Raw genomic sequence first — 10,582 nt, 5'->3', positions numbered from 1 at the left:
ATTGTACTAGAACGGAGGGAGTAGCGTTTCAGTTTGTTACATCCACGAGAAAGAAATCAAGAGTCAGAAGGAAACCACGAGACACATGCGGTAAGCAATTCATTTTAAAAGAAATCAAAAGAAAAAACAAAACAGACAAAAAAAATAATGCTCTCTAGATTTTGGGCCTGTTCGTAGATATGTCCGGTTCGGTCTGACCGAACGAAGCGCCCGACCTGGTTCGACCGACCGAGAGAGACCCAAGCCCTCTTCGCGCTCACCCCTACACGGCGCGGCGGCGGCGCGGCGAGCTCAGCCGCCTCCGCCCAAGCGCGGCGACTTCCAACCCACCGGCGAGCTCCTCCCGTTCCTCAGAGCGCCGAGGATTGTTCTCACCCAGCGGCGGCAGCTGTTTTCGCTCTGCCCTCCCGTCCCGTCACATTCCTCTTGTGCAAGGGCAGCCTAGCTCCAGTTGGCGGCGGCCCGGCGGACACCGGGCGAGCAGCCGTACCGACCAACCACGCGGCGGAATCAGCGGCGCCGCTCAAGCGCCTGTCATCTCCTACCACTCTCCGGGACCGATAAGCCCAGCGCTCACGTTGCCGCGATGTTGCAGGCCGCCGCCGCCGCCCGCCGCGCTGCGGTGGCCGCCTTCTCCACCTCCGCGGCGAGGCCGGAGACGGGCCTGTACGGCTTCGATGTGCTGCGCACGGCCAAGGGCTTCCGCCGCTTCGTCGACGAGGCCATCCAGCGGTAAAGGGGGGAAAAACCCTGAACCCCTTCGATCCCCAATACTGCCCCGCCCCAACCATCGCTCGCTAAATTTTCTGTGACCGTTTGCTCGAATTTGCAGGTCGGACGAGCTTGTTGCCCACATTGCGCAGCTGCCGCCGGCTGCGGATATTGTTCGCACCATGGATGAGATCTCCAACACTGTACCTTTCTCTTCTTAGGTTAATTTCTATTTAATCCGTGTGGTTTGATGTGGGATAGCTGACGATTGGTTATTAGGTTTGCTCGGTCATTGATTCGGCGGAGCTGTGCAGGAACACGCACCCAGATAGGTGAGTGGATGACCGGCTGCTTGCTTGTTGTGTAATTTGGATGCTCTGCAGTGAAGTGCTTTCAGTTTTTTACTGAATTAATATGTATGTGAACTAGGGAATTTGCGGAGGAAGCAGATAAGGCATCAATGAGGATTTACGAGCATCTTCAAGTAAGGTCTATAACATAAATGGCATATATGAAAAAGGAGAGACCAGACACCAGAGTGAAATGACCAAACCAGAACTGTAACATTTCATTTTCTGTGATTTTCTGCAGTACCTGAACACAAATACTACTTTATACAACGCGATACTAAAAGCTGAGAGTGAAGGTGCCCTGCTCTCAGAGGAATCTCGGAAGGCAGCAAATAACTTGCGTGTCGACTTTGAGAAAGGAGGGATTCATCTTCCTAAAGGTTGCCATACTGACAGTTATATTCCGTTGCTTCTTGTCAGTTTTAATTTGAATTAGAAACATAATGCTCTACCATTGCAGATAAACTCGAGCGTGTTAATCAGCTGAACCTTGCAATTGCGCATCTGGGTAGAAAGTAGGTACCATTGGACACTGGCCGTTGCTAAGCTCAGTACTATTTCCACTGTTGAACTATCCATATTGACTTTGGATTCCATGTTGTAGTTGCACATCTCCTACTTGACTATCAGCAAGTGATTTCATTGTTTAGTGGCATTACTTGTTGGTAAGCATCTTTAATGTTGAGTTCCCACTAACCAATGTCATGCTTATGTTTTGATTATATATTTCTTGTAGCTTGTTTGTTAAGTTCGTTGACTGATTAAAGCCTGATATTTGGATCTTCTAATTATTTTCTTCAAATGCTTACCTAGATATTGCTAATACAAGCGCTTCAGCGGCATCATACTATTAAAGATGAGGGTTAAATTGCACACTTGGTTTGTTATCATTGGTTTATTTGATGGAACCCGATGATGGTTTCCCTTCCTTTTCCAGCAATGTTGAAAACAAGAAATAAACTGTTGGTTCTAAGTATATTTGCTTCATTGCACAACAATTCTGCTTTCACCTATTCATAATTAATCTTTATGAGCAATACGACTATTCTAAATAGCTACAGAACCTGCTAACTTTACATTTTTTTGTCAGTTTAACCACATTTCTCCCTTCTGTGCTTGTAGCATTCATGTTGTGGTCCCTCTCCAGTATATTTCTGTTATACCTTTTTTTTACCGAGTTGAATCTTTGCACTGCATTTAGCTTGACGATTCAATTTGGAAAATTACCTGTAACTGTTATGCTCTTTCTTGTTGCTCTGTCAGGTTCAATGAAAATGTTATGAACAAACCAGGTTTTGTGGATATATATCCAGCTTCGCGTATTCCAAGGAATATACAACATAATTTCAAACCTATTAGTCGTTTTAAACCTAGGGGTGTTGAAGAACAGAGCAATGCAATGAACGCTACAAGGCAAAAGGGTGTAAGGATAGTGACAGACTCAGGATCTGTATCATCAGCACTGAGATGGGCTTCGGATGAGGAGGTATGTTCCTTTTGTTCCACTCATAAGCATTGCAAAACTTCCTTACATCCTTATATTTGCATGACGTAAACATACATATCCATAGGGGTGTCCAAAACCTGTTTGACCTCAATCCATTCAAACCATCAGTTCAATTTTTTCTACTATCTCGGTTACTCCCGTGGTGAGCAGTGAAGGCAAATGAACTATCTTACTGTTTGCGCGTTTTCATGGGTTGATCTCAACTCGTTTTTGAATACCCATACATGTTCATGATATTTTTAGCAATGTTTGGATTTTTTGTGCTCACTTATTTATTCTACGTGGAAATATCTTATCCATTTTTTGGTCTAGCTATTTATCTTTCCTACCCTTTTGATGCAATATTTGTATAGCTATAATGTATGTCATCACACTTATGCTAGTAGCATTCTAACTGTTCCAAAATTTCCAAAGGTCAGGAGACAGGTATATGTTGTAGGAAACTCTGAACCTCGTGAAAACATTGGTGTTCTTGACGAACTTATAGATGCTCGTGATGAGTTTGCAAAGGTAAATGCATTTTTCTATATCATAGAGTATATTTAGAGGCAACCTGATGCTAATGTTTTAACATCTTTGTGCTAAACTTCACTTGATGGTGCGCATGGTAAACTTACGATCTGAATACGGTGATGACGTTTAAGCTTTGGTTAGGTTTTCTAGCAGTCTAGATTAGTCAACTTAGCATGAATTCCTCTGTGCACTAATATCTTAGTAAACCAATTGAAGGATATGAGATCCTTGTTTGTCAGTTTCAACCTTGTAGTTTGGCTGCTTGGTTGAGGTGGCATTGCTATGAGAATTATTCAGGAGTGTCACGAAGTTGGTTATTTGGACAAGTAATGAACACTTTGTATCTCCATGGGGAAAACATGGTTGATCGTGAGGAAAATTAATGTTCTCTCAAGGGGGTTCTGGAGTCTAGATGACCCATGTTGGATATTTTGTCTTTCTATTGTTAGCAAATGTCTGAGCTAAATGTCACATACTCACATGCATTAGCTCATCTTTGGATCACATGTTATTAGCAGACAAAAATTAATCCAGTATTTGATGTGTGTACTCTGTTGTTCAGTTCTGTAGTTTAATGGAAGTTTGAAGAAACAGAACAAAATTGGACCTGATATACTTTCCTAAGAATGTTCATCAAATATGATGACATCGATTACATTATTAAGTACGAGTATTTCTTTAATTCTACTTTTATTCCAGGAAAATTACAACATTTTTTTTATCCTTTTCGCAGACTATGGGTTGCAGATCATATGCTGAATTTGCTATTCGTCCTAACATGGCTGCATCTGTCGATGTGGTCATGTCATTTCTCAACGATTTGAGTGACACTGTTAGGCATAAAGCTGATGAGGTATTCAAGGGACTGAAGGGGGTGAACTTAATATTGGCATACATAATACACATCGTTATATCCAACCAGTGGTTTCTCTACTTATATCAACCTTTGATGCAGGAATTTAATACTATAAAAGATTTTAAGAGAAGAGTATGTAATGACAAGAGTGTTGATCTTGAACCATGGGATGAGGATTATTTCATTGGAATGATGAAATCATCTGCACATACTGTGGATCCCTCGGTATGTGCTATTTATCTCAAAGATGTACAATTGTTGAAAGTAATGCTAAATATACTACTATTTAGGTTTCTTACCATAATATAGGTATTTCCTGTTAAATAATGTATGTAAATACACACTTTGCATAATATATGTTGATAGAAGCTAAATCAAACCTACATTTGGTACTTTATAAGCTAAAAGTATTATGAGGGGAAGAAAACTGAAGTACAGAATCGCTTAATAGTTTCATATATTTAGTCTGAAAAGCTTCATTTTCTGCAGTTGCTTAAATTCTTGAGGACATAAATTTTTACTTGATGTGAGCTATTGTTTTATTTCATTGTTTCCTGCAGGCTACCTTCCCTTCTCTTTTATCCTTTTTGATACTATCTTTTCTTATGTATCAGGTTGTTGCATCGTATTTTCCATTGTCCCAATGCATAAAGGGCTTAAACGTGCTGGTGGAATCATTATTTGGTGCCACATTTCATCAAGTTCCTATGGGGGACGGAGAGTCGTGGCATCCTAATGTGATAAAGCTGTCTCTCCATCACCCTGATGAGGTAATAATGTGCTACCTTTAGAAGATAGTTTTACATAAGTGTAAATTTGCAATTGATGTTCGTACCTGCTCGAAGTTTTGTAATTACTAAATTCAAAATGACAGCCCTTAGAAATAACTTGTGGTTTGTGAAAGGATGGCCAAGTAGGCAAGTACAGCTCTGGTATGTCACACCTAATAGACATTAACAATGCCTATCGATAGTCTGCCCTATAATTATCTGGTCCAAATTAGCAACGAACTTCTATCAAATGGACGGGCCATGCCCTGTTGTTGAGTAGCGTAAATCCCATAGAAACAGTTTATAGTCAGAACTACAAGAAACATAGCAGAAGTCTGTTGCAGCATTATTTTCTCATGTATACCATAAATTGGCTACCATAGCATAAAATTGTCTGCTAATGTCACAAATGATTTCAAAGCTATCAGGCACGTATTATGATGTGATAAAGCTCTCTCCATCACCCTGATCGAGTATTTGTATATCTTAATGAATGATCTATTTAAACTTCGAAATTATCACTCCTTTTTTCTGTCTTTCTGTAATTCATATATTTTACTCGTCTTGCGCCATAGTATTATGCACACATGTGAATTTAATTAGTTTATAGATGTACATCCTTGTTTTTCTCGATTATCGCATCTTCTCTCTCCCACACTTGTATGCAATGCTCTCATTAACTATCCCCCTCCCCCCTTCCAAGGTACATATATTAAAAAGCATGGTTGTTTTTCTTGTGTTTCTCTTGGTTTTATGATTTTCATGATCATTTTCTTGCTTTTTTTCTTGGTTTCATAACGTTCTTAATCCTCGTGCCCACTCAAACACACCTTGTAACATGTCTAATCAACAGGGTGATTTAGGATTTATGTATCTCGATCTCTACTCCAGAAAGGGTAAATACCCAGGATGTGCTCATTTTGCAATCAGAGGGGGCCGGCGATTGTCTGACACGAACTACCAACTTCCAGTATATCCTCGCAATCTCGTATTGGTTATTGTTTATTTTTGCAGTAAAACTATGCTTTTTCCCATAAGGGAGTGGCATCTCAAATTCCATACCACTTAATGGAACTAGATTAATAGATCCCCATCTTGGAAAATTATATAGTTCAAATTCGTACTGCCAGTTCAGTTTATGTCAATCAATTGTGTTCTTGCTTTTCAGATCATTGCATTGGTATGCAACTTCTCGAGTTCTAGGGGATTAACTGCGAGGCTCAACCATTGTGATGTCGAAACTCTTTTCCATGAGTTTGGCCATGCCCTTCATTCTCTGCTATCAAGAACGGTATTTTGCTGGTTCTTCATTCAGGTTATCATACGATTTCTGCATATCTTATCTGGCAGCACATTGATATTTGCAGGAATATCAGCATTTCTCTGGTACTAGAGTTGCTCTCGATGTCGCTGAAACACCCTCAAACCTTTTTGAGTACGTATGACGTGTTAGTAAAAATAGATTCGCAGTTTGACAGTCTATCTAATTATGGCGTATCCAAAACAAACTTCTTTTGCTATTGGACTCTTTAACGATAGTTGAGTGTAATTTCCATTGCAGGTTCTATGCGTGGGACTACCGTGTCTTGAGGACATTTGCTCTAGATGAAACAACTGGTGATCCAATACCAGAAAAGCTGGTAAAGGCACTAAATGCTTCTCGAAACATGTTTCCGGCTACTGACCTCCAGCGACAGGTTTGCTTATATTTCTACTTAGTTTCTTATCACTTCATCAAAGCTGGCCAGTTATGTTTGTTGACCTTGTCCTTGTATTAATTGTGCCACTTTGTGTTATCGTGCCTGTCCCCCAGGTTTTTTATTCTATAATGGACTTAACTTTGTTTGGGGAGCACACATCGAAGCCAGTGGACACAATTTCTGCTGTTGCGGATTTGAAAAGAAAGCACACGAGTTGGAATTATGTAGAAGGCACTCACTGGCACACTCGGTTTTCTCATCTTATAAACTATGGCGCTGGTAGGGGTTTCTAGCTGTCTTCTAGTTTCATGAACTTTTTTTTCCATCTGGGAAGTTCCATAAACTGATTTGCATGCGATGCTTCTCATAAGGCCATATAACCTCTTATTTAACATTATTGCAGGGTACTATAGCTATCTCTATGCTAGATGTTTTGCCACAACTATATGGCAAGAAGTATGCCAAGGTGATCCATTGTCCCGCAGCACAGGTAGCGCGATTAGGGACAAGTTCTTAAGACATGGTGGGGCTAAGGATCCATCTGCCTTGTTGAAAGATTTTGCAGGTGATTCCGTCATTAAAAACTCTGGCGGCGGAATAATCCCTGACATTAGCTCATTGTGTAAAGAAGTTGGTTTGTGAAATACCACCAAGGGCGCATACTGGGATCATTATTTTTTTACACTGAGGTTGATTAAAGCAAAGGGTCAATAACTCGAAACCAAAGGCAGGAGTGCACGTTGGGAGTTTCAAGAGCTTGATCTCCTGGCCAGGTGCCACAGGATAGCTGAAGGTGTAGAAGATACAGCTGGGATAGTTATATGAGGTTCTTGACAAGGAACTTAGTTGTGATTTCGAGATCCTAAATATATTTCTTGTTCACATATTAGATCAACTGAGTGTATCATCTCTTACTGATGATCATACTCTAGAAGTCAACTATATATGCTGATGCATGCTGAGAGAATGATCTGTCAGATGTGTTCTTTGAGATCATCCTAGGTTTCACTTCATGGTAACTGATGACACGTATGGGTAGATGGTCTCCCAGAAAGGTCCATTTGTATCGACTTTACCTCAAAATCACCAGCTTCTATAACTTGTCAAACCTTATCGGTGCTTTTGATAACTTTGGTCCAAGTCTAAGCACGTTGAAGCAAATATGCTGTCATGGCAGGGCTTTTATTAAATGACGATTCGATGATATGTGATCCATACGTGAATTGTGCATTGTGAAGATTATGGCTGCTTAGGCTTTATTTTTCTTGTTTGTGATGATGGAATTAATAGATGAATGTGCAGCCTCTCAAAATGTGGGGCATCTGAGGAGCTACACTGTGAACTTGAATTGATATGACCCAAACATCTGGTAGGAAGCTATACACGACCGTATATTTCAAACACCTGTTAGTGACAATGCACTTTAAGGCAGCGAATGTGAAGGCTTGAATTGATATGATCAAGTTTTTTAATAGGGCCTACTTCATTGAGGGAGTGGATGCTCAGAATAGCGCACGAAGGCCCATGTGTTCTGTCTGAAAGCATCCATTGAATGGTTGTTGCAATACATGACATCAAACCTTAGTGTAGTAGTGTTCATATTTAAGTGGGAAGCGAGGTAGAATAGGGTCACAAGTCACAAAGAAGCCACCCTGCACACCTAAGGTCCAAGTAAGGAGCATAGCTTGATCGTCGCTAGGTTCATATAAGCATACACCATGCACGCAATAGGCACACATTTGCACTTGGTTGGATCTACTTTTGCAATACCGACGAGACTCGCAATATCCTAGGACTTGGAAGCATCAAGACTTGTGACTGTACCGACCTAGATTTGTACAGGAGCTAGCAACGCCAGGACGGCCAAGTGGAAAATTAACCTTGCTAGGAGTCTGACCATTGTGGTAGCTCAAATGATAGAGATTGTACTGAGTACCTTGCACTTACCTCCAACCATGACATCTTCGAGGTTCCAATCTCTCTTTACTCTATTAGGTCGTTGGAAAGTACAAGATTGTAAGTGTATGTTCTATTGGCTCAGCTATTGCGCATGCATGTTGCTTCACACTCATGCCTAGTCGGTCTCCCGGAAAGATTTACTTGTATGAGCTTAGCTCACAGTCACCAACTTGTATATCTTGTCCAAACCATGTAGGTGTCGAAGACTTGACATTTGTGTTCACTTTGGCGACTGTGAGCTGATGCATGCATGCTGAGAGAATGATCTATCAGATGCGTTCTTTAAGATCATCGTAGCTTTCACTTCCAATTCCATGGTAATTGATGACACTTATGGCTAGTTGGTCTCCCAGAAAGGCCTATCTGACAGACTTTAGCTCAAAATCACCAACTTTTTTCACTTGTCAAACCATATTTTTGATAACTTCGGTCAAGTCTAAGCACGTCAAAGCAAACATGCGGTCATGACATGCTGACGAGGATTGATCACATGCACAGAGCATGCAAGGGCTTGGCCTCGACGTGAGGTTGTATGTGGTGCACCAAGGCAATTGGTGCTATTGATGCACTGGTCCCCCTTGTTAAAAATATTTGTTTTTTAAAAGTGAATTAACACAACATCAATGTATGTTGTCACAAAAATTCAAATCAAAATTCGAAATATTGCTCGAGATATAAAAATGACAAATTTGGCACTAAATAGTACATAACACAAGCTGGGTTTCAGTTTTGGCCCATTAGCACATTGATGTCAAATTGTCATTTTTGTATCTCGAGCAATATTTTAAATTTTGATCTAAATTTTTGTGACAACATACATTGATGGTGTCAATGCACTATTTTTTTTGGATTTTTTGAACATTTATTAGTGTGTAATAGGGTCCGGTGCACGAGTAGCACCAATTGCCCCGATGCACCAGATACGTTGCCGACACGACGCGTCTCTGATGCTTACCAACACAATAATGCGGTTCTGACTCCTCTGAGGTGGTGATGTTACGTGAGGGGTGTTGAAGACCGACGGTGGGATTTGTGCATCCTGACCATAGTATTACTCGTTCATCTTTAGAGGGGAGTTGAACAGGGCTTTATCAAATGATGACGATTGGTCGATATGTGATTGTACATTCTGAAGATTATGTTGAAATATATTGCCCATCTTCCTCCATCAGTTCAGACTTTTGAATGAGTTGGCTGGAGTATGAATTCAGTATGGTATCCGAGCCAAAAGGTCTTGAGACCTACATCGATAAACCCGAGGGGGAGTGTTGAAATATATTGCCCACCTTCCTCCATCAGTTCAGACTTTTGGATGTGTCATGGATTTGTCACAGCAGATGTCCTCGTTGAAAGGACTTAGTCGTGAGGCCCAACACGTCTAATTGGTGGCTTGAGAGGGGTTGAACGGGACGAGAGACGCGAGGTTTTACCCAGGTTTGGCCCCTCACGGTGGAGGTAAAAGCCTACATCCTGCTTCATTGATATTGATGATGATGATTACGATTACAAGGGTGCTCTATCTCGAGAGCTATATAATTGTCTGTCTAACCCTAATTTGTCCAATTGATCCAAAACTTCTTCCTCTTGGGGTGCCCTGCCCCTCCTTATATAAGTTGAAGGCGCGGGTTACATGACTAGTCCTAGTAGGATTAGGACTAGTCTATCTTCTATTACAAGCCGGATACAAGTCCAGGTCTTGCTTCCTTGCAAGGGAAATATTTCTCATGCCTTTCCTCTTAAGCCGGTCCACCATAATATGAGTCGGCCTTCCCATGAGCCGCCTTCTGGGCCGTTGGGTTTTGTCGATCGTCTGAACCACCTGCCGGGTCACCACTGAGTCACCAGGCCCGACCAGGACATCAGTGAGTCGCCAGTCTTCGGGCGGGTTACCGATGAAACGCCAAGTCCCAGTCGGGTCATATCTCCGACCGGGTCATACCGCGGGATTCAGTGGCGGATCCAGGAACTGAACTTAGCCGGGGCAAAACATTGAAGGAACACAAAATTTGATTGACGAATGCAAGTCCGCTGAACCAAATCTCATAAAATTCAAATATAAAGCTAGATGCACTCAAAAATTTACATGACCAATGATTCAGAACAGTTTAAGATTCTGGAGAACTAGGTTGTAACCACCTAAAATCACAAAATATAACATAAACGTCACACATAACTACTAACTTGGACTCCCGCTGCTTGAATAATTCATTCCATGG

At 41.4% G+C, this 10,582-nt stretch overlaps 1 protein-coding gene across 2 annotated transcripts; it reads left to right on the top strand.

Annotated features, from left to right (window-relative positions):
• The first annotated feature begins 214 nt into the window (after positions 1-214).
• On the top strand, positions 215-7,568 carry LOC123148916 (mitochondrial intermediate peptidase, mitochondrial). Of its 2 annotated transcripts, XM_044568437.1 has the most exons (18): positions 215-732; positions 833-914; positions 991-1,043; positions 1,141-1,195; positions 1,303-1,441; positions 1,522-1,576; positions 2,325-2,547; positions 2,983-3,078; positions 3,815-3,934; positions 4,037-4,162; positions 4,552-4,707; positions 5,561-5,677; positions 5,876-5,998; positions 6,075-6,142; positions 6,269-6,404; positions 6,521-6,686; positions 6,811-6,873; positions 6,964-7,568. In XM_044568437.1, exons 1-18 carry the CDS (start codon positions 587-589, stop codon positions 7,047-7,049), a joined length of 2,010 nt encoding a protein of 669 aa, XP_044424372.1. In that variant the 5' UTR covers positions 215-586; the 3' UTR covers positions 7,050-7,568. The 2 variants fall into 2 exon arrangements, with proteins under 2 accessions (XP_044424372.1, XP_044424371.1); XM_044568436.1 differs by having other exon boundaries at positions 6,811-7,568.
• The last annotated feature ends 3,014 nt before the right edge of the window (positions 7,569-10,582 follow it).

Source organism: Triticum aestivum, chromosome 7A, assembly GCF_018294505.1.
Source record: "Triticum aestivum cultivar Chinese Spring chromosome 7A, IWGSC CS RefSeq v2.1, whole genome shotgun sequence".
NCBI lineage: Eukaryota > Viridiplantae > Streptophyta > Magnoliopsida > Poales > Poaceae > Triticum > Triticum aestivum.
This window is presented reverse-complemented; position numbering and strand designations above follow the sequence as displayed.